The 23,453-nt window shown below is 62.2% G+C and overlaps 1 protein-coding gene across 1 annotated transcript; it reads left to right on the top strand.

Moving 5' to 3' along the window:
• The first annotated feature begins 977 nt into the window (after window positions 1–977).
• Window positions 978–21,615, top strand: KCNQ4 (potassium voltage-gated channel subfamily Q member 4). Its single transcript, XM_051638006.1, has 14 exons — window positions 978–1,060; window positions 12,781–12,871; window positions 13,570–13,696; window positions 13,866–14,041; window positions 14,134–14,259; window positions 14,371–14,481; window positions 14,622–14,717; window positions 14,871–14,959; window positions 16,207–16,362; window positions 19,003–19,220; window positions 19,330–19,432; window positions 19,686–19,817; window positions 20,012–20,147; window positions 20,273–21,615. The coding sequence occupies exons 1-14, from the start codon at window positions 981–983 to the stop codon at window positions 20,489–20,491; spliced, it is 1,860 nt and encodes a 619-aa protein (XP_051493966.1). The 5' UTR covers window positions 978–980; the 3' UTR covers window positions 20,492–21,615.
• Window positions 21,616–23,453: the final 1,838 nt, after the last annotated feature.

Genomic DNA, 23,453 nt, shown 5'->3' with positions numbered 1-23,453 from the left:
AAATGTCAATTTCCTTATTTTTCAGTTGTTTCTGGGATGCCAGGGAAGCAGGGCACACTGCAGCAGCCCAGCCAGGCAGCAGCCCCCGGGTAGCGGGGGGCCTGGGCAGGGCCCTGGAGGACCATCACCTGCTCTCGGGGAAAAATGAAGCCAGGGAAAAAAGTACCTCGTGTGACAGCTCCGTGTGTGGGACCGGCCACGAGAGGGCACCCGTGGGCGGCTGTGGGGCTGGGGAGCCCGGCTGGGTGGAGGCACCTTCCCCGGGGCCAGCGGGCAGCCGGTGGTCTTGGTCCCCAGCAGCCAGATCTCCTGTCCTCTGGTCCAAGCTGCTGTCAGCCCCAACAGCAGCATCCCACCCCAAGAAAGGTGCCATGGTTGGCAAGTACCAGCCCTCCACAGCAAGGTGGGGAAGAGGTGGGTTTGCCTGCCAGCAGCTCTGCTGGCAGAACATCCTCTGTGCTTGTGCCAGGGAACCGGCTGGTGAGGACAGGGGAGCCGTGCGGCTCCTGGATGGAGGAGCTGGGTGGTCAGAGCAGGCAGCTGCCTTATCAGCTGCTGCCAGAGGTATCGAGAGAGGCTCTTCCGAAGGAAAGCTCTTTATCCAGAGCAGTCGTGTTTGCTTGAACTAGTTTAAGCAATTTATTCCCATTAAAATTTAAAGGACAGAAAACAGGAGTGAGACTCTGCTCCTGAGAGCTGTGCAGCTTCCAGCCTCTGCCTCCAGTTGAAGGGGATGCTGGTTTCGACACGCAGTTTCGTCCTGATTGTTGCCCAAAGTCTGATCTCATCCAGGCGTGTGGGCGCTTAACGGGCAGTTAATACTGAAGCTGATAACATATATTAGCTAATATTTAGCTAATAATGGAGAAAAGACTTCATCTGCCCCACCAGGGGAGGGCCCTGACTGATTTGAACAGGAAAGGCATTTTGAGGAGAGCTGATGTTTGTCACAGGTACCGTGAAGCTCAGACACGGAGAAGATGCGGCTCTGGGGAGCAGGACACAGGCTGCGCTGGACCCAGCGAGGCGGGGACGGGAGCGCGGGGAGCGGGACGGCGCGGTGAGTGCTGCTGTGTGCGGGGGGCAGCGCGAGCGGCACCTCCAGGGCCCCGGGGGAGGAAAGCTGAGGAGGGAGCAGCGCTTTCCTCCCCAGGACTGGTTTGAGTTTCCGTTTCTCCTCGGGGGTGATGAGCTCAGCACAACCCCCGGGCGGGCGCTGGCGCTGGGGAGCTGGCGTGTTCCCTTCACTGCGGGGTTTGCTGCTCCCGCTGCCCTTCCCCGGGGCTGCCGTGTCCAGCCACCCTCTTCGAAGGGAAAACTCGCTGCAGTGAAGGTCACGCTGACACCATGGGGACTGGGAGCCCCGAGGGCCACCAGGCGTGTAGGGAAAAGCGTCCAGATGAAGCTGCCCCACACCCAGCCTCTCCTGGCATGTCCTGCGTGTTTCCCTAGGGAGCAAAACGGGCTGTTCTCCCCTGCCGCCCCTGTGGGACTCCTCTCCATCTTCACAGGGACCTGGCACTGCTGGTGGCATTTGGTTCTGAACCATCCTGAAGCTGCCAAGCAAAGCTATCCTGAACTCCTGTTCCGTTCTTCCTTCAGCCGGTGAGGCAGGAGCCTCCCTGTTCATCCCTGTTCATCCCGCTGGGACGTGCCCCAGGGCCCAGCGGTGCTGCTGCCCCTCCGAGCCTCAGGGCAGGTGAGGGCTGACAGGGTCCTGGCTTTGGGGCAGTGCAGCCCCCTGCTCCAGAGGGTCCCCACCCCGCAGCCGGTGGCAGGACGGAAGGAACCCTCCCAAGTGAGGCCGGGCTGTCCCAAACGCTTGTTTGTCAGAACATGTAGGAGCATCAATGCCAGGAGCTAATTGCTCTGGGCTGAGGCCAAAGCTTCAGCAGAAGCAGGTGCCCTGCAGCCCCCCCCTGTGCTGCTGGTGGTCTCCACTGCTTGCCCAGCTCCTGGGCAGTGCCACCCTTGGGTCTCACCTGCCCTCACCTCTGCATGTCCCAGCCACAGAGCACCAAATTATGCTCCTTTGAACAAAGGGGGCTGGTTGCATCCTTCCTTCTGTGTTGCCACCCCAGCTCTGCCCAAGGCTCCCCAGCATCCAGGGAACCAGGCTGGCTCTTTGGTCCTGTCCCCATGCCCAGGCAAGGAGTCTCAGCCCCAACCCTGGTCCTGCATGCCCCTCTCTCAGGCCACAGCCCTGCAGCTGCATACCAGGGCTGCAAAACTTACTGGAAATCCTGTAGATGCAAATCCTGGCCTGTCTGTGCCAGGAACTTGAGCTGCAATCCCAAGAGGGCAGCAGGCTCCAAACACGCAGGCCTCCCCGCCTGCCATCGCCCGCCCTCGGAAATCCTCTTCAAAGCTTCATCGGGGCTGGAGGACACGAGCCTGCAGGACCCCACGGCCAGGCAGGCAGGGTTGAAGCTGGTAGAGCCCAGGATGGCTTCCCAAAACATCCACCAGTTGTGATGGATGGGGTCAGTACCTGTGTTGATTCAGACTCCCTGGCTCCATCCCAAAGCCTCCAAGGTCGATGGAGCTTCCCTGTGTGTCCAAGCAGGTGACAAGGAACAGATGGGACCTTTCCCTGTACATGGGGACCCTCAGCACCAGCTCAGCACCTGCTCCACATCCCTGTTAACCCACCCCCTGGTGCTCAGCCCAGCTGGGAGCAATCCCAGACTCCTGCTCCTGCAGCCCTGTAAGGTTTAGTCGCTTGGGGCTTCTTGGGGTCTGACCTGCAACAGCAAAGCTGCAGGAGGCCAGAGCAGGCAGCTGGCAGTGGTGGTAACACCCCTTCTTTCACCTCTAATTTATTACCAGCTTGCTGATTCCAGCAAACAATTTAGAGAACTGATACTGTTGTTAAAAAAAAAATAATAATCAGCAGTTCTTCTTCACTTAACAGCCCTGCTGAGGCTGCCCCAGCAAGCCTGGGCCATCAGCCTGGATATTCCCCATCCAGCAGGAATAAACCAACTCCCACCTATCCCAGACTCCCCCCAAGCAAGTGCCCACCTTGGCCTGAGTCCTTTCCAGGTCACCTTAACTCTGTCCCTGCCACAGCCTGGAGCCTTTAATCAATCCCCAGGTGAAACCTAAACCTTGTGCCTGAGGGGAATGTGCTGAACCAGAGGCAGTCGATGAAGGTCAGGGTGCTCCTGGCGCGGCAGCTCGGCTGTGGGGAGCCTCTGCCAGGGGGGCCAGATGTACTGGGGGGACCCTGAGAGCAGCCAGGGCCACGCTCCAGGGGCTGCATCCCCGTGGGAGGAACAGTTGGAGGGTGGTGAGGGCTGGAGTGGAACATGGAGGAAGTACCACGGATTCACTGGGGAGGATTTGGTTTGGGTTTACAGGATTTCAGGCCCCGGGGACACAGCTGTCGTCCCCGTCCCGCTGCCTTGGGGTTTGTTTGGTGGTGGGAGAGGTGTCCTGAGAGGAGGGGTTTTCAGGGTGGCTCCTGGGATGGTTTTTACCAACGCAATTTCGCCCTTGCCCAAGTAAATAAAGTTGTTTATTTATGGTATGTGTTTCCCTGAGACCTACCAAATACCGCAGTGCTCACGAGGGCCCGCGCCGGTGCCAGGATCTCCAACCGCCACGTTAAATAATTCACTGCCCAAAGCCTTTCACTTGCTCCCTTCCCCAGGAGTGCAGGCCCTGGGGTGCCTGTGGGGGGTGGAGGAGACCCCACTTCTGCAACGGTGCAGAAAGTGTGTGGTTACAGCTGGGCAGGGGCACCTCTGCCCCCGGATCACTTGGGGGAATGGTGCCTCTGTTTCCTGATGTGTTAGTGGGAGGTTGTGTAGAGCTGAGGGGATTAAGGTAGAGGAGCAAAGAGCTGTGGGTCTTGGCTGGGAAACCTGCTTGTAGTCTGCAGAGGAGCTGGGCCTGCTGCAGGACCCCGTGGGTAACGGGATCCAGCAAGGACTCCTGGCCTGGGGAGGATGAGAATGTGTCCTTCCCAAGCAATGTGAAATCTCTCTGTAGGTGTTTGATGTCCTTCTAAACCTTGGTGCCTCCAGCAATTCCTAGACCTAGGAGAGGAAGGGGAGATGTCCTGGCCCAGGGGTGCTTGCTGCCAGACTGCCGGGAAGGTTTGATGCTGGCTGGCTTGGGAAGCTCCTGCCTGGGATGCTCCATGTGTGGTGATCAGGGACGCTGGCTCCGGAGATGCTCGGTGCAGTGTTTGGGAGGCTCACTCCTCCTAGGATGATCCACACGCTGTAGTCTGAGATGCTCACTTGTGGGATGCTCCATGCCCCGTGGTTTGGGATCCTCCACACTCCATGGTTTCTGCTGCTCTCCCGTGGGAAGCTCCACGCCCCGTGGCTGGAACACCCTCTGCCTGCCGCCGTGGGCAGCAGCGGGTCCCGAGCCCCCAGGGACCTGGTGGGGAAGAGCTGGGGTGACAGCGGGGGAGCCCGCAGCGCCCCTGTCCCCCCGCCGGGGGTTGCCGCTGTTGCGGGCGGTGCCGGTGCCGGTGGAGCCCCGGGGGCGGGGGCCAGGTACGGCGGGGCGGGCCGAGCCGGCGGGGGAGGGCCCGGCGGCGGCGGGCAGCTAAAGGCAGGTGGCGGCGGCGGAGCCGTCCCGGGCTGCGGGGGCGGAGGGTCCCGCGGCGGCAGAGCCCGGGGCGGGGGGGGAGCCATGCGGCGGGCGGCGGGGCCCTGAGCGGGGCGGTGCGTGGCCATGGCCGTGGCCGACGAGCGGCGGGGAACGGCGGCCCTGACCGGGGTGAGCACCGAGGGCGCGGGGCCGCCCGGCGGGACCCCCCCACCCCGCCGCCGGGGGCTGCTGGCAGGACCGCGCCCCGGGGCCGCCCCCCGCCCCGCCGGGCCCCAGCGCTGCTGCCGCCGCCGCCTGCAGAACTGCCTCTACAACGTGCTGGAGCGGCCCCGCGGGTGGGCCTTCGTCTACCACGTCTTCATGTGAGTACCGGCGGGGCGGGGGGCTCGGGAGCGCTGCCGCCCGCAGCATCCCACCTCCCGCGGGCTGGGCGCGGGGGGTCCCGGGGCGGCTGCTCCCGGTGGGGCGGCGGGGCTGCCGTCGCTCCGGGCGAGCCGCGGTCCCGGGGCTCCACCGGAGAAGTTTTTCCATGGGTGTTTGGAGGAGGGGGGACACGCACCGGCGGTGTCCGCTCCTGCTGCCGGTCGCGGGGCCGGTGCGATGGGAGCAGAGCGTTGGGGCAGCTCCGCCACCGAGTGGGCGAGCGGCGGGGCCGGGGCGGCGATTGGCGGCTGAGCCCGGCAGCGGCTTCTGGCCCGCGGCTCCGGTGCGAGGCGGTGAGCGTGTCCCCGAGGGACGGGACTTGGTCTCCGGGATGTCCCGGGTGCCCTGAGCCCCTTCTGGTGGCACCCGCACGGAGTCACCGTCCCGCTCTGTCTCTGTCCCCTCGCTGTATGTGGCCGGTGCACGGGACTGGGGGTTCCGAGCCCAAGAGCCCTGGAGGGATGACAGGGCAGGTCCCCTTGGGTACTTGTTGCGGTGTCGGGACGTCGCAGCATTCCCAGCCCCGCATCCCCGGAGCATTGCCGGGATGGGGGAAAGTACGGGGTGGGGGTTCCTGTCCCAGGCTCCGGGCTGCCAGGTGGCAGCGGCTGCCGAACCCCCAGAGCTGTGCCCGTCCTGGGGTCACAGCTGCTGCGCATCCCCAGCACTGAAATCCCTCTCCAGAGATGGAGCCCGGGATGTTCCCGTGGCCGGTCTGCTCCCTGTCCCAGCTCGGTGCGGTTTCCCGAGCTTTTCCTGGTGATTTTCGTCACCGGACCTGCCCATCCAGCGGCTTTTACAACGCAGAATCTTCTCCCAGACTGTCGCGCTCAGCACGGGGCCAAAGTACCAGATTCACCCCCTTGGAATGGTTTCTCAGAGAGCTGTGATGGGGCTGCAGAGCTGGGGTGCCCCCAACGCACCCAAGGCTGCGGGGAGAGGGGGAAGCTCCATGCTGGGGGGGTCGTTTGGGCTGCCCTGGCTCAAGACCCCCTCTTTGCTTTGCCAGGGCACTGTTGGGACACCTCTGCTCCCTACCCAGCCATAGCCATGGGGAAGGATGCGTTTTTCCCTTCTGCTTCATGTATGCTTGGTGTGTGCCAGGTGTGTGCACCGTGCCCCCCAGCCTGGCTGGGCACAGACTCTCTCTGAGCCAAAAACCCGCCTCTCCCTCTGACTTCAGGAGCAGTTAACGCGGTGCTGAGTCGTTAGCGAGGTGTGAGAGCTGCAGCTCATTAAGAGGCAAGAAAGTGGGTCTTGCCTAAGTTAGCACATTGAGCTGGCAGGATGAATTTGTCACTGGGTAAGAGGGCACCTGAGCTCCCCGGGGAGCCAGGAGAGGAGCTGGGGGCCCATTTGTAACGCCTGCCGACACCTCTGCAGTGTGCAAGAACACCTACCTTGCAGATACTGCCCTTGAAAGAGCTTTTCCTGCAAGGAATTAATAACGACGGCAGCTGAAACCTCCTGCTGAGTGAGGGGGATGAGGCTTCTCAGCGTAGGTATCACAGAATCATAGAATGGGTTGGGCTGGTACTTGCTGGGCTCTGAAAAGAGATGGTCCTGCTCATCTCATGGCTGAGCTGCGGGTGCCTGGGTGTTCTCCACCAGGTCTTCCCCCAAATCCACCTGCTTTGCCCCAGAAACGGCTGCATCGCACCAAGAGGCTCCCAGTGCTGAGCCCCCCAGCCCTGCCCAGCTCCCACCACCCCAGGACATGGGGCTTGGCCCTGCCTGGGCAAGACGTGCTGCAGGGCTGGTGGGACAGGAAGAGGACCTGTTGGGGAGTTGATAGCAGGAGCAAAACCTCTGAAGTGTTTAGTGGGGTGAGGAGGGTTTGTGTTCACTCACTCCCTCAGTTTTAGGGCTGGTGTACACTGCAGGGCACCCAGCCCTGCCAGGGAAGATGCCACAGTGGGTGCAAGGTGCAAAGGTCTGTTCTGGGAAACCTTTCTTGTAAATGTTGCTCCTTTCTGGCTCCTTCAGAGTTGGTCTGGGTGGTTTTGTTTGGTTTTTTTTCCTCTCCCGCAGCAGATGGGAGATGTGAAGCTGTTGCAGTGCTGGGTGTTGAGGTTCTCAGGCATGATTTGTGTGCCTCAATAGCTGAAGATTCTCTTTTAAAAAAGAGGAGGAAGGTGTTACCCCCACTTTGGGGGGAAATGAGGCATGGGGGAGATGAAAGCCATGGCCCAAGGTCACCCAAGGTTGGGGCAGCACTGGTCACAGGACCCGTCCTCTGAGTCACGCCTGTGCCTCCCCCTGAGCAGCCTGGCTCTGAGACAGGGCTGAAAACTGCTAAAATGGAAATACCCGTGGAGAAGTGAAGCATTTCCCTCCCCGAGCAGTTCAGTGTCTGGAAGCACACAGCCAGGCTGAGCTGATACCACGTATTGGACAAGTTCAGCCTCTTTCTTTTGGCAAAATTGATCCCCAACAGCTTCCCATGCCCAGCATTGCTCTGGCCTGGGCTGGTGCTGCTCCTCCCTCAGCCTTGCTCTTGCTGTGCATTTGGTGCCCTTTGGTCACCATGGTCATTGGGGTGGCAGCTCCCAGCAGAGCCCCAGGGCTCTCCCTTTGCCCACTCAGCCAGGACAGCAGCTCTCCTTGGCTTAGGGCTGGCCAGGTGCCTTGGGGCTGTGGGGACTCCTGGCTGGCTTGGGGCAGTGGATGCTGGGGGTGTGATGGGCAGCAGCTGGCAGGTCCCCCCCTGCACTGGCCAGCTCCTGGCTGAGGACCAGGATACTGACAGTCAGTTTCTCACAGAGTTTCTCTGTGCTTGAATCCTGCAATGGGAGAGGGCTGTGGTGGGCAGGATGGGTCTGTGGCCCCTCTGCACCCTGGCCCTGCTGCAGGACAGGTGGGTCTGCCATGCTCCCCCCTCTCACCACATCCCTCCATCCCCACTTGGGATACCAGGAATTGCTGCCACGTTCAGTGCCCGCAGCAGCTCCAGCCCAGGCCTTTGCTACCTACCTGAGGCCACTGGATGGGCTGGAGCCCTGGAATGTTTGCAGGGACATCGCTTCACTCCCTGCCCAGTGCTGGCTCCCCACTGCCTGCTTGCTTAGTTAAGCTCTATGGTTTTAACTTGTCCCTGGCAACTCCCACGGGGGCTGCTGGGGTGGCTTCCTAGCCCGACCACTGCCCAGAATCCAGGGGGCTGGTGAGGCTGTGCCCTTCAAGCAGAGGCCCAGCTCCCGGGGTCCTGCTCACCTTATCTGGGCTTGAAAGGGGAGCTGTGTTTGGGGGGGTGCCAGTGGGAGGAGAAGCCTGCACAGCACTTTCCCCAGCCCGATGCGGTGTCGCTGGGGCGTAAAATTAAGCGACTTCGGCACAACTTGAAACCTTGCATTGATTTTCTTCTTTTTTCTTTTTCTGTCTTGTTTTGTTTTGTGGTTTTTTTTCCTTTTTCTCCTCATGTCACTCCTGTCGGACCCCCCAGCCCAGAGTGGGAGGTGCTGGGTTGGGTGCCTGAGGCTGACTGGGCCCAATGGTGAGGATGGGGAACCCCAACTGCCAGGGGTGCCCCCAGCCCTGGTGCCAAGGTGATGATGCTCTGTCACTATGGAGTGGCTTTGGTTGGTTGTCCCCCTGCTCAGCCATCTCTGGGCAAGGGTTGGAGTGGGGCTGAGCAGGCACCTGGATCTGTTCCCTCTGCCTGTAGCATCTCAGCCTGCCTTGACCTCTCAGGGCCACTCATGTTCCTGTGTCCCAAAGGTCCCCTTTGGAGTCCCCAGGTGCTGGACGGTGGGGACATCCCCCATCCCTCTCCTGGGGAGCAAGGCACAGGAGGTGTATCTGAAAACGCACTGGTTTTCTTTCCTCCCCCTTAAGCCAGTTCCTTGCCAGATGATTCAAGAGCAAAACTATCTCGGCTGCTCCGTGTGAGCGTCTTGGCAGCGTCCGCAGGCGCCTTGTGACCATGGGGACTGCGGGGCAGGGCTGGTGGGTGACACGGGGTGCAGGCGTGTGCAGTGCAAGGGGGAAGCCTGTTGCTGTTGGCAGGCCGTGGCTCCTGCTCACTGAAGCACCAAGGTGTTGGTCGGGGCCATCAGCTCCCGTGGGTCATCATTCGGAGCTGCTGGCAGGTCCCTGCTGGGTCACAGGTGTCAGGGCTGCAGGAGATGTGCAGCCTCACCTCAGCCCTGCTCACTGCCTGTGTCAGGATGCTGGAAACACCCCCTCCTGGGTGGTTTCCCTGGGTCTAGGGGCTCTTGGAGCACCACCTTTCCTCTCCCAGTGCTGATCACCAGTTTGTGGCCAGGCTCTGAGCGTGTTGGGGTTTGTGGGGCTGTGGTTGGGAGCCCAGCGTGGTGCTGCTGCCGTGGTGGGGCTGGTGGGCACCCGGTTGGCTCTGAGTGATGGTGGGGAAGCACTCGGTGCTTTTCTGCTTCTCTCTGCAGCTTGGGCAGGACCCTGCCATGGTTACGGGCACAAACAGGCCCAGCTACACCCCTGGTTATTTATATCCCCCGCAGCAGACAGGCTGCCTGCTCCACCTCTGCTGAAGGGCTGCTGGGACGGGGATTTATAAGACTCGCTGTTTATACAGCGGCAAACGGTGTTTAGGGAGGTGAACCCCATGGGCTGGAGAGTGAGCCACCATCCCTGTCCCCATCCCCACTGCAGCTGGGCTTGGGCAGTTTTGGTCCAAACGGCACCGTGGGGACCTGGCAGTGCCATGACAGGGGCAGCCTGGACAGGGAAGGGAGCTGTGCCTCGGGTAGGGGCTGTTTGCTGGCTCATCCCCTGGCTGAGCTGCTCATCCTGCAGCTCCTGGTATTTCCCTGCCACTAAGTTATTGTTGGGCTGGCACTGGGAGCCTCCCTGATCCTGCTTGTGCCTCTGGCCTGGGGCTTCCTCACGGGGGGGTGGTCTGGGCCAGCCCCACCAGGGCATGGGGGTGCTCAGCATCACCCCCTCTTTCCAGCCTGGGCGCTGGCTGGGACTGGGGGATGCAGCCTGCCTGGGCTGGGTTCTCCCGCTGCACAGGCTCTGAGCATCATGGGCACAGCTTTGTCCAGGCCATACCAGGGTGTAGCCCGTTTTCCCAGGGGTGTTTGGACAGACACTGGGTGCCAGGCTGGTGCCCCATTGCCAAACTCTGTTCCTGGGACCAACCTGGCTCAGGTTCCCCTGAGCTCAGCAGCTTTCCGAGCTCACCTGTTCCTCCACTGGCAGCAGGAGCATATGGTGAAGTCTGCTCTAATGAAGATTAATGTGAGGAGATTCGCCTCCTCCAGCCCTGCCCCCCGCTGGGTTTTAATTATTATTTTGGGGAGGCTTTGCTCCTGCAGGTGTGAGAGCAGCTGGAGGGGTCCCATCCCTGTGCCCAGGCTGCCAGTGGTGTGTCCCCACGTGCCAGCAGGGAGGTGTGAGGGCAGCAGTGGGAGCCTCTTGGGGAGAGGGCTGGTGGGGGCTGCAACAGGAAGTTTACTGGGGAGAGCTGATGGACCAGCTCAGCAGCAACAGCATCTGCTCCCTCCATCCCCCAGGACCCTGGCGCAGGGGAGCTGGGAGGCAGAGAGGCTCCTGCCCTGCCATCTCTTCCCCGTTCCCACTTTTCCTGGCAGTGCTCCTTTTTTTTTATTATTTTTTTTTTATTTTTTGGAGGGGGGGAAGATGAGAAGAGCAGGGATTTGGGGAGGCGGGTGTGCCAGCAGGGAGCCTGGCAGTGCTGGCACCACGTGGAGTCTGATGGAGAGGCTGGCTGAGCCCTTGGTGTGGGGAAGCTGCTGAGAACAGCGCTTCTGCCTGAAGAGCTGTGTGTCTCGGGGGGGGCTGGGAGGGGGGTCCTGGCTCTCCGAGCTGCCTTCAGACATCTGACCCTTTCCCTAAGCCGCTTTGGCGCTGCCGCCAGCCGGGCCGGGGCGTTTGCCCAGGCTTTGCAAGTTAATTCCTAGCAGGTGATGTGTTCCCAGAAAGTTTCATTCCCAGCCGGCCCTGAGGGGCCTCGCATGCCTGTATCCTTCACCAAATCCTATGGGATGCTGGGGCAGGGGGGCAGGCAGGAGGCGTTACCCCCCTGTCCATCACTGCTCCTGTGACCTGGCTGCACCGACTGGTCCAGTCACTCGTGGTGTGGCTGAGGGGGCAGGTGACACGTGGGGCTCCAGCTCGGTGCAGAGACACCATGACTTTGCTGCTGGAGGCAGGGCCACCCTCAGCATGTCCCTGTGGGAGCAATGTATGCCCAGGCACTGGAGACCTCCCCCCTCCCCATCCAGGGTGAGAAGCACAAATCTTCCCAGGCTGGGAGATTTCTGCCTTCTCCTCTGCTTTGTGCTTGGCTGCCCGTGTAATTGCCTGCGAAATCCTGATTGTATAATCTTGATTGCTGATGATGTGCAGAGCAGAAAGGCCCTGCCCTGGGTGGCTCAGCCAGCTCTTGTTCTGCTCCTTGGACCAAGTGCCAGAGCTGGGAGACCAGTGACCTCCCTGGTGCTCCCATGGCACCACTGGCATCCCTGGCAGTGTGGGCAGGACGGGGGCTGGGCTGTGCCATCACTGGAGAACTGCTGTGCTAGAGGAAAGGGGCTCGATTAATAATTCAGAGGGAGGAGGAATTGGCTCCAGCCTTCTGTCTTGCAGCTGGGAAGAGGAACATTGTCCCCTTGGAGAGGAGCATCGTCCTCCATGGTGAAGGCAGGGTGGTGTTGGGGCTGGGACACCCCCAGTCCCTTCATTCCTCTGGCTGGCACCTGGTGGGTCACTGCAGCTCTGCTTTCTCCATCCTCTGGGTCCAGCCCTGCTCCTGTTCCCTGGGGTTTCTCTTCCCTTGGTCCTGTTTCTGGTTTTCCCTCATGTTGGCTTTGGGGAAGGGGACCTGCTGTCCCCTTTAGGTGGGTTTGGAGCAGGGTGATGGTGCCCCTACTGGCACGCAGCACTTGGCAGCCCCCTCATGAAGTTCCATCTTGGCAACAAGAGGAGATGAAAAACTACTCCCAAAGGGATGTCAGGCAGCATCTGCCTGAGCCCCCCATGCTCCCTGGCGTGGTCCCAGGGGTATTGTTCACTGCAGGGAGATGGTGCTGGGCATGTGGGATGGGTGCCCACCAGCTTGGGAACAGGGTTCCTGGGCCTGTTGATGCCCCCTCCTGGCACAGTGGTGCCCATGGGGGTGTCCAGAGCCCCCCGTGCCATCCTGGAGCTGGCTGTGGCAGAGCAGTGGCCCTTGTCACACCATCACGTGGGCTGGTGGCACAAGCCCTCCACTTTCCAATTTTAGAATTGCTGGATCAGGGGAAAAAATGTATTTTTGGAGTTTCATTTGCTTCAGCTTCAGAGTCTTTCCCCCCATCCCCCCTCCTAATTTTAAATGGGCCAAAGCCCCTTAACCCAGTGCTGGGGCAGCTCTTGTTAACTCTTTCCCCAGTAGGCTGTTCCCAGGTGGTTCCCATGGCCCTGGCAGGTCCCCATGGTGGCAGTGATGCTGGGGACAATCAAGAGAAGCTCTTGTCCCCTTTCTACAGCAGCAGCACCCTGCCATGGTGCAGGACCCCCCAGCTCCCTCACTGCCTTTGATTAAAGGTTGCTTTGCCCAGGCAGAGGCTGCAGACTGTGGCACTGAGCCCCATGGTCCTTCTCAGTGCCCCTGGGGCATGTGCTGTGCCACCAGCCTAGGATGGCACATGTGTGCCCTGCAGGGCTGCTCCCCATTACAGGGGGGACCAGTGGGAACAATGTTCTTTCTGGGCGTGGGAGTGGGGGGCACAATGTGACCCTGAGTCCTTCTCAAGGCAGAGAGCCTGTCCCAACACCAGTATCCACGTGCTTTCCTTCCAGATTCCTCCTCGTCTTCAGCTGCCTGGTGCTGTCAGTCTTCTCCACCATCCACGAGCACCAGAAATTGGCCAACCAGTGCCTCTTCATCCTGGTAAGTGGCAGAGCTGGCGCTTGGACTCCCCCTCCCTACACTTCACCCTAGGATCAGGGACAAAACCCCTCTGACCCCTTTCCCAGCCCGGATATCACCATGGATAGCACGGGCAGCAGCTCTGGGGAAGCTGCAGGGTGGCCTCATTGCCGTGGGTGCCCCCGCAGCTCGGGGTGGCCCGTCCCCACGGTGCTGAGAGGCATAAACCGCTGGAAAAGGCAGGGCAGGAGGGGCTAAAAAAAGGCAACTTTCCCCCAAACTGTCAGAAACGGCTGACGCTGGAGTTCTTGGGAGTGAGGGAGACTAAATCGGGAAGGTCCTTGTGACTTTCCCGCGAGGAAGCAGAACGGGGGCTTGTTTATGCGGGAGGGAGGAGGACAATGCTGACGGCGGAGGAAAAGGACCCAGCTCGGTGTGAGCTTGGCACAGGCAGCAGAGCCGGGATGCTCGGACAGGCTCCACAGCTCCCGTCTGACCGCCCCGATTCCCCCGGGATGGCTCCAGCCAGGGCTGTGTCAGGGGAGCGGCCCTGGGGAAGGGGGGACGCACACACCGTATTCCCCCCGGCGCCATCCTCATCACCAGCAATTCTTTGTGCCGCCCACCCAGCTGAGCCCCCCCACGCCATCCTGCCCTTGCCCTCCCCACCTCACCCTCCTTGCCCCCCCCTTCTTCTCTTTCCCACCCGATCCCGGCAGGAGTTTGTCATGATCGTGGTGTTCGGCATGGAGTACATCATCCGCGTCTGGGCTGCCGGCTGCTGCTGCCGCTACCGGGGCTGGCGGGGACGCTTCCGCTTTGCCAGGAAACCCTTCTGCGTGATAGGTACCGGGGGGCTTGGGGGGAGCCCGGGGGTCTAGGGAGCACAGGGATCTGAGGGGGACAGGGGTTTGGGGACTTGCGGTGTCACCCACGCCGCAGGTGTTTGAGAAAAGCCCCTCACCACCACCACCACCACCACCACCACCCCCCCTCGCCGTTTGCTGTCCCCTAGATTTTATCGTCTTCATCGCCTCGGTGGCCGTCATCGCCGCGGGCACCCAGGGCAACATCTTCGCCACCTCGGCGCTGCGCAGCATGCGCTTCCTGCAGATCCTGCGCATGGTGCGCATGGACCGGCGCGGCGGCACCTGGAAGCTGCTGGGCTCCGTCGTGTACGCCCACAGCAAGGTGAGGACACGGGGTCCCAGCACAGCCCCCCACAAACTTTCCCCTCCCTCCCCATTCCCCCAAAGTCCTCACACCTTCCTCTGCCCCGACAGGAGCTCATCACCGCCTGGTACATCGGCTTCCTGGTGCTCATCTTCTCCTCCTTCCTGGTCTACCTGGCTGAGAAGGATGCCAACATCCAGTTCGCCACCTACGCTGATTCCCTGTGGTGGGGCACGGTAAGCTCGGCCAACCAGGGCCCCCCAGCCCCGGGAGGGGACGAGGAGGGTGGGACGGGGCAGCGGTCGGGGAGCTCCCTGCAGGCTTCCCCCTGCTCTGCCCCCGGGCAGGTCACCCTCACCACCATCGGCTACGGGGACAAGACGCCGCAGACGTGGCTGGGGCGGATGCTGGCGGCCGGCTTCGCCCTGCTCGGCATCTCCTTCTTCGCCCTGCCCGCCGTGAGTAGGACGAGGAGAGGGTCCCTGTGCCTCCTGCCCTGCAGAGATTGGATAGAAAGGGGCCAAACCCACCCTTGCGGTGGGAGGGTCCCCATCTCTCGTGGCTGGCACCTGCAGACCGTGTCCCCTCCCGTCCCCAGGGGATCCTGGGCTCTGGCTTTGCCCTCAAAGTGCAGGAGCAGCATCGGCAGAAGCACTTTGAGAAGAGACGGACTCCGGCGGCAAACCTGATCCAGGTAGCTCAGGGCTGGTGTGTCCTACCCCGTCCCCAAATCCAGTAGCTGGCTCCTTTGGGCCAGACTCTCCCAAGGAGGATGGAGGGGGCTGGCGCTGGTGGGGGGGGTCTCGCCCCTCGACCCCACAGGGGCTGATCCCGACGCTCCATCCAGGCTGCCTGGCGCCTGTACTCCACGGACGCCAGCCGGGCGTACCTGACAGCCACCTGGTGCTACTATGACAGCCTCCTGCCTTCCATCAGGTAGGCAGGGTCTGGGTGAGGGAGGTGGGGGGGGGAGGGGCGGTCCCAGGTTGTTAAACAACCTGGGCAGCCCCCACCACAAGGGGCCACCTGAAGCCTCCGAGGGCTCGGTGGGGCCGAGCAGCACAGATGCCTTGCTCATCCCTGGGCTGCCAGAGCCCCAGCACAGTGTCTGCTGAAGTGTCCAACACTCTCCTCCATCCTCACCATCCCCATAGCACCCAGCACCCATCCCACCCTGTCCCCTCTCACCCCATCCGTAGCCTTCCTCCAGCACCAAGGAAGAGGATGGTGCTGCCTGCCACGGGAACATGGTGGCTGGGGCCAGGCAGCTGCAGCCAGCTGGGAGCCGGTGCAGCAGCAGAGTGGAGGGACCTGGGGGGATCTGACAGGAGCCCCCTGCCCCATCCCTGCAGCTCTCTCCCCTCCCCTGGCCCCTGGTGCCACCACAGGTGGATCGAAGACTCTCCAAAACTTTCCAGGTGCCCTGTGTGTTCCCATCACACCAAGCACACTGGGATTTGCCGTGCAGTCCCCATGTGGTCCCCAAGCCCCACCTCTGCTTGTGCCTCCTGCCCTCGTTCCAGCCACGTTTTCATGTCTTCCTTTGCAGTGAAAAATTCCTGGTTCTGTTTCACTCTTTATTTTTTCAAAGACAGGGCTCTTAGCAGCCGTGGCAGCAAGTCCCTCTGGTCCCTGACACAGGAGATCCAGCTCCCTGCACATCACCACCGAGCACAGTGCCCGGCTCTCCCGGCGTGGGTGTCACGGCAGGGGGCTCTGCCAGCCCCTCCCGCTCTGCCTGGAGCCATTTCTCCTGCAGCAGGGAGTTGGGACAGGGCCAGGCTCCAGCCCTGCGTGTCTGAGCTTTCCCCTTCTGGCTCCTCTGCGGCAGTGCCCAGGCCCCCGGATCAGATGGTGGCAGTCCCTCTGTCCCCACCCTGTGGCAAGACTGGTTGTCCTGCCTGTCCCCTTCCTAACCCTCCCCTCCAACCCCTCAGCCTCTGTGGGACCCTTTTCCAGCATCCCCCTCCCCAGGACCACCAACCCCCAGCTTCCCAGCTGCCCGTTGGAGCTGTTAAGAAACTGTCTTTGGAAAGAAACTGCTGGTCTTTGCTTCTTATTTTGCTCTGGTTTTGCTTTGGTTTGCACAGAGGAGGACCCAACTCTGCTCAGCCTTGGTTTGCTTATCTCATTTGCTTTGGAAAGTTTACTTTCTCCATGTTTTTATTTAACCCCAACCTCAGAGAGCTGGTCCTAATGTTTGAGCATTTGCACCGAGTCCGCAACGGAGGATTTAGGAATTCAGAGGTGAAAAAATTGCCCGATGGAGCCCCACCACCTTATCACTCCTTCACCCCTGGCCAGAAAAGCATCAGCCCCACCCTGTGTTCAGGGGAAAGGTAGGAGGGTGCAGGCCCCTGGCCCCACAGTCTCCCTTCTCTCTGTCCTCTCTTCTCTGCTCGTCTGTGTCCACCTTTGATGCCACCAGCCTGGATCCCAGAGGAGCAGGGTCCCAGGGCACCCATCCTGCTTTGCTGCCAGTGCTGCTCCCAGCTCCAGAGGGGGAACATTTCATCCCCGTAGTTGGACTTGGGGCTGTTGTATCATCATGAAACCTCTTGCAATGTTCAGCTCCATTTTGCTGCCCTTTTTGATGTGGACCTTGCACGGGGTGACCAAGCCAGGCCAGTGATGGGCCTGCCAAGGCAGCACTGGGGCTGTGTGACCTGGCTGCAGAGCCAGGCAAGGAGCAGACCCCAGTTGCTGCAGCCCCCAAGGGGCTTCCCATGCCTGCAGCAGTGCTGAGCTGCCTCAGTGCCTACGAGAAGACACAAGAGGGTTTGGGGTTCCTGTGCTGCTGGTGCTTCTCTGCACTGTGTCCCCAGCCCCCTCTGGCCAAAGAGCATCCCAGAGACTCCAGTGTGCCACCACAGCTGCTGGCTTACCACCCCGGACATCGGCCCAGCACGGGGGCCCTGGGCCAGCGTCATGGTTAGGTGAGGGGAGGCAGTGCTGCTGTGCTGTGGGCATTGTGCCTCAGTTTCCCCCGGGAGGCCGTTGACGGGAGGTCTGGCTCGGCGTGGGGCTGTGCTGAGCCGCGGGGCTGTAGCTGCCCCACTGCAGGCACATGGGGCTGAGGACCCCCTCCCCCCGAGGTGAGTACGGGCTGGGGGCTCCTCCCCGCGGCAGCACCAGCCTGGGCTCCGTTTCCCAGTGAAGAGTCGGGAGCTGGCAGGGGAGGGACTGCAACCCCCCGGCCACCCACCCGGGGGGGGGCCCGAGCCTCCCCCCATCTCCTCCGCGAGCATCATCTCTCGTAACATCTCATCTTCTCTCTCTCTTCCCCTCTCCTGCTCACCCCCCTCCTCTCCATCCCTCCAACCTCCCCTTCCCTCTTAAAAAAACCTCCTGTGCCCCCCACTCACCCCAAGCTGGAATGAGGAGGACGTGCAGCCCCACACGTGCTTACGCCTCAGGTAACGTTCGTCCCCGGCAGTGCCGGGGTCCGCAGGGTCACCGCTGTCCCCTGCCGTCACCAGATCGCTTCTTGGCAGAGCTCCGCCTCTGAGAAACCGGATTTTCCCTCTGGGGGGCAGGCGCTAGAGTTTATATAGGACCTACACAAACAACTTCACTCGTGCTTCTTGACGGGGAAACCGCGTCCGGGTCCGGTGCAGCGGGAGATGCTCACCGGGTGGGGTGTGGGCATTCCCGGGGGGCCCGGGACACGATGGCCCGGGATGCTCCGCTCCCTCCTGGCAACGGGCTAACTCTCCTTTTCTCCTGTGTCTCTGCCCTGACCCTCCAGCCCCATCTTTAGTGGTAAGAGGAGGCTCTTGCGGACGTGGGGCACGTGGAGATGGAGGTACTGCGTCCGCCCTGCCCGCCCGCCCGGCCTGCGCAGGGCCGGGAGCGCCGGGCTGCATGGTGCTGGGTGCGGGGCTGCCTGCGGGCTGGACGGGGCGGGGGGGCGAGGTAGAGGCTGAAGGGTGGTCCTTCTGCAGGGCAGGGGGGCTGTGCATGGCCTGCGCTGAGCTGGCTGTCCCCACTCTCCGTGTCCCCCCCCCTCTCCCACAGCTAGCCCTGCCTCAGTTTCCCCCTCCGCACAGCTCGGGCCGTTGGCCGTACTGGGCTTGCCAAGTCCAATGCCAGCAAACGGAGGCACCTGGATGAACTTCATCCCACGTCTGTCCTGCAGCCGGGTCCCCTGGGACACAGCCCTTCCTGTCCCCCAGCACAGCCCAGCAGCACCGTGTGCCCCCGGCTGCAGGGGCTTGTGGTCACCCTGCTTGCCTGGGGCCAGCAACCTGCATGGGGAGGGGTTGGGAGCCCGGTGTCCTGCCTGTAACCCTCCTTGCCCTGGGAAACCCCAGGGGGTTCCCCAAACTCCAGTCGTGCAGTGGGCGTGGGGTTTGCTCCGTCCTTCTTGGCTCCGGCTTCCCCTGCTGGCGGGGCTGTGCCTCTCCTTGGCCTCCTTGCATGTTCCAGGTGTGCTGGTGGGCCCACGTCACACGGAAGGCAGCACCCCATGGTGTTTTTGTGTAGGTCCTACATAAATGATGCCGGTTTCAGGAGAAGAGCTTGTGTTAGGGCGGGAGGGGACTGCTCTGCTGGCCCCTGGAGCAGAGCCTGGATTAGATGATAGAGCCTGGAGGAGAAGCAGGGTGAAGGGTGCCAGTGGGGATGGGGCAGGAGCAGGGCAGCAGTGGGGGCTGGTCCCTCTGCTGGTTCTGCTGTGTGTCCCCTCCTGTTGTACCTCTCCCCCTGCTCTCACAGTCTGTCTCTCTCCTTTCTCTGCTCTTGAGTTAAAAAAAGGTGTTTAAAGGAGTTACCACCTGCTCCTGGCCTGGCTCACACATGAGCTTGTGCCCATCCCATGCCAGGGGCTCTTGGCAAGCTCAGCATGACCACCCCATCTTCACCCCACCACGGTGGGCACTGTGTGTGCCCACAGTGGGGATCTGCTCCCCTCTCTGTCCTCATCCCTGTCCCCATGCCCACTGGCCCCTGACTCTGCTCACCCTGCTGTCCCTGCACAGCAACAAGATGGGCATCAAGGAAAGGATCCGGCTGAGCACCCCACAGCGGCAGGGCAGCCGTGGCAGGCAGCCCCTGGGGCCCCCCCTGCACCGCTCCCCCAGCACCGAGGACCTCCCCGAGGCCTCCAGCCCCACCAAGGTGCAGAAGAGCTGGAGCTTCAATGACCGGACCCGCTTCCGTGCATCCCTGAGGCTCAAGCCACGGACTCCAGTGGAGGGTAAGCCCTGGGGGTCAGTGGGGTCACACTCGGGGTGGCTTCAGGCATTTTGGGGGGCACAGGGGAACAGCCCTCAGTCTCTGTCACTCACCCACACTTGCACCCACAGCTGACTGCCCACCAGAGGACAGCGGTGAGGAGAAGAGCTCCCACTGTGACCTGACCTTTGAGGACATCATGCCAGCAGTGAAGACCCTCATTCGGGCTGTCAGGTGAGACTGTCCCCTCCCATGTCCCCCAGGGTACCTGCTGCCATCCCCAGCTCCTCTGCAGCTCTCAGGGGCGAGAGAATGTGTCTAGAAAGTCCCAGTCCAGCCCACGCTGCTGGCCAAGCCAGGCAGGCAGCAGGGGTGACTCTTGGCTCATTCCCCTGTAAGGACAGTGATCAGGACCTTGGTGATTAGCATGTGCCCTGCCAGCCCGGGCACCCACAGTGCCCTGTATCCAACCCACGTGTTCCTGCAGGATCCTGAAGTTTCTGGTGGCCAAGAGGAAGTTCAAGGAGACCTTGCGTCCCTATGATGTCAAGGACGTCATCGAGCAGTACTCGGCTGGTCACCTGGACATGCTGGGCAGGATCAAGAGCCTGCAGATGCGGTGAGGCACCCCACAGGTGACGGGGACTCTGGGCTACCCTTGGGCTCCAACCACAAGCTGTGCCTGCTGGGAGGGGTGCTGGCCCATCGCCATGGGTGGGAGATGTCCCTAGAGTCCTGTCCCCATCCCTTGTGGTCTCCTATGCTCTCTGGTCTGCTGGGAGTGATGGGCTGTGTCCTCTCCCTCCTTGCCAGTGTGGACCAGATCGTGGGCAGGGGAGCCCTCACCACGGACAAGAAGATGCGGGAGAAGGGGGAGAAGCTGGCACTGGAGACGGAGCTGGTGGACGAGCTCAGCATGATGGGGCGTGTGGTCAAAGTGGAGAGGCAGGTCAGGAGGGGATGCCACCAGGAAGCATGTCACTGTCCCTTTGGCACCTGTGGGATAGGGGAGCTGGGACCCCTGGGACCTGTTCCCACGGGGAGGGACCTGCTCAGCCCTGTCTGCCCTTGCAGGTGCAGTCCATTGAGCACAAGCTGGACCTGCTGCTTGGCCTCTACTCCCAGTGCCTCCGCAAGGGCTCCATCAACTCCTTCAGCCTGGCCACAGTGAAGGTGCCGCCCTGCGAGCCCGACATCACCTCTGACTACCACAGCCCCGTGGACCACGAGGACATCTCGGTCTCTGCCCAGACCCTGAACATCTCCAGGTCGGCCAGCACCAACATGGACTGAGCGGGGAGGCAGCGGGACGGATCCTGCCAGCGTGCAGCCGGTGGGATGGGATGCTGGGATGTGGGAGCAGTGTGGCATCACCCGGCCCCGTCTGGCCGTGTCCCTCACCATGTTACTTGAACCAAGTCTTCCTCTGTGGGGGCACAGATGCAGTGGGGTGGGATGGGAGCCTGTGGTACTGCAGAATGGCCACACCACATGCCTGGGATGCTCCTGCCCTTCCCAGGAGGTGAGACCCCCTCAGCTTCTGGGGTCTTGAGTGCTCCCCAGTCATGGCAGGGATGCTCTAGGCTGGCCCCATCCCCTGGAGTTTGGTACCCCCAGCCCTCAGGACATGTCCAGCTCCCCAGCAGGGTCCTGCCTGGTCCCCTAGCCGGGGTCACCACCAGCTATGCAAGGCTCCATCTCCCCTCTGCTGCTGGGGCATGACCTGGTGAGGTTTTACCTGCATCTCTCTGGGTCCCAGCAGCAGTAGTGCAACCCTGGGCAGTGGAGTGGGGGGGTTTGTTCCCCCTCACCCTCCTCTGCCTGGGTTGCTTTCCTGCTCACAGGGCTGCAGTGCTGCAGCCATGGCTGCACCTCTAGAAGCACAGCAGAGCCTTCTGCCTGCCCGTGCATGCTCCCGGGCAATATATATAGGAGATATATCTATATATATTTATGCAATAATGTCTTAATATGCAACACCCTCGGGAAGAGCAACCCGTGGGGACACAGGCAATAAGCAAACCCCCCTAACAGCACACAGGGCTGGATCCTGCTGCCCAGGGGGGCCACCTGGGTGGCCCAGGAGCTCAGGGCTGGGTGACAAATCTTTGTCTGACAGTGGCCTGGGGGCTGCAGAGGACAGAGGGATGCAGGCACAGGAAATAGGGATAATCCCCAAAGAGCACCCCTCCCTCTCATGTTCCAGCCCCTGCTCTTGCTTAGAGGGTTCCTTCCTGGCTGGGTCCTGCGGTGCTTGGTTTGTCCCTCCCTGTGTCCCTGTCCCCTGGGGAGCATGGGCTAGGCCTGTGGGGTGACTGCCTGGTGGGGACAGAGTGGTGTTGGCCATGTTGCCTTGCATGTGCTTGTGCCAGGGCCACAGCAGCTCCTGTGCTGCCCCCCACTCCCCTTTGCTGCCCAACCCCAGCCCTGGGCCATTCCCAGGGATCGATCGTGGTCGTGCCAAAGTTTGCTGAGCTGGGGCTGGAGCCTGCTCCTGTGTGCCTGGGGGTCCTGTGTTCTTGCTGTGTCCTGTGGGTCTGTCAGGGATTGGCAGCCAGACCCATTGGGATCTGACCTGGGCTGACAGGGACCTTCTGAGCATGGAATTTGCACCCCTCCCTTCCTAAGCCCCCCTGTGCCTCTGCTCCCAGCAGCCAGGCCCTCTGGACCCTGCTCGTTTTTCTTGCCTTGTTAGTGCATGTGGCCCTGCTCCTGCTCCAGCACGACCCTGGCCCCTTCCCCTCACCCCGGGGGTGCCCGTGCCCTTGGCCGGGCTGTGGGGCAGTGGTGCCAGGGGGGCAGGAGGGGGTGGCCAGGTGCTGTGGGTGCCTGGCCCCAGGGTGAGGGTGCATGCGAGAGCTTCGCCCGCAGCCGCACGCAGGAACTAACTCGTAGGACCCTCCCCGGGGCTGGCTGAGTCCCCACAGACCTCCCCAGCCAGCAGTAGTTACCTCACTTGATTAACTTATTAATTTATTTGTTTCATTAAAATTTGGAGTAGAGGCTGCCTGCCTGCTTGCTCTCTCTCTCTCCCGGCTCTCCCGAGAGGTGGCACTCCAGCCCTGCCGCCCAGTGCTCCGGCTGGAGGACCCAGGCGCCCAGTCAAGGGACCCAGGCGTCCGGCCACCTCCCTGCTTCCCCTCGGCTCGCCTGGAGCCGCACTCACGACCGTCCCCGCCCCGCGATGTGGGACCAGGGTACCAGCTCTGGCTCGATCCCCCTCCCCAGCTCCATGGTGCCTGCGGGCTGCGGGCCCGACGCTGCTGCAGAGGGGCTCGTGCTCTGCTGGACCCCAGGGGTGGCAAGGAGAGTCACTGCCCTGGGAAGGACCCTCTGCCTCTTTAGGAGGGTCACAGTGTATCCCGAAGTGGGGATGACGCTATAAAAGCCCTTGTCCCAGCCCCGTATGTGCCCGCACCCTACAGGGCTCCTGTGTCCCCAGTCCGCGAATGCCGGGGGGCCGGGGGTGGCCCCTTTCCGTGCCGCCCTGCCCCAGCGCTGCCTGGGGAGGAAGCTGCAGGGCAGTCCCTGCCTTTCCTGCCTGCCTCTCGCCAAGAAACCCATTCCTGCCTCGTCCCGGAATGCTGGGCTGTGCCGAGAACCACGGGGCCAGCACCTCCCAGCCCCTGGAGCTGCCCCAGGCTGCTGGGATGGGGGTTCTCGGGGTGACCCCAGCCCCGCCGAGCGCCTGGCACGCAGGGTGTGTTGTTCCCTGGGCTGCCCCGGTTCCGCGCACGCCTGCCTCACACGGAGCCGCTTCGAGGCGGAGGCTTTGAAGGGGGAGCCAGGACGCGGCAACACCCGGAAAGCCCCACATGAGCGAGCTGTGCCAGGACGACGCTGACCCAGCCCCTGCCCGGCTGCCCTGGCCATGGGAGCATCTTCCCAGGGTGGGTTTGGAGGGTGGATCTCTGTCTTCGCCTCGCCATGGGGTCATGCATCGCCAGGGGTGCTCACCCTGCATCCCATGGGGATGGCAGCACCACGCAATGGGTGCAGCTCAGCAGAGCCCACGCGTGTCCCTGCTGCAACGGGGGCGGGGGGCGCATCTGGGGACAAGTCGTCCGAGTCTGGGTTCTGCATGTCTCCATGCCATAGGACCTGGGACCTTCTCCCTACCCCAAAGCAGCCGCAGGCAGCCGTGTCCAGGGCAGGAACACGTGCCAACCCGCAACACTCCAGCCTGCTCCACGTGGGCCCAAGGTGCCGGGGCTGGACTTTGCCCCCCTCCACCTTGGCTGCCCCGCTTCTGCCA

This window comes from Apus apus, chromosome 21 (assembly GCF_020740795.1).
Source record: "Apus apus isolate bApuApu2 chromosome 21, bApuApu2.pri.cur, whole genome shotgun sequence".
NCBI lineage: Eukaryota > Metazoa > Chordata > Aves > Apodiformes > Apodidae > Apus > Apus apus.
The sequence above is the reverse complement of the archived record's forward strand: the minus strand, read 5'-3'. Positions and strand labels throughout refer to the sequence as shown.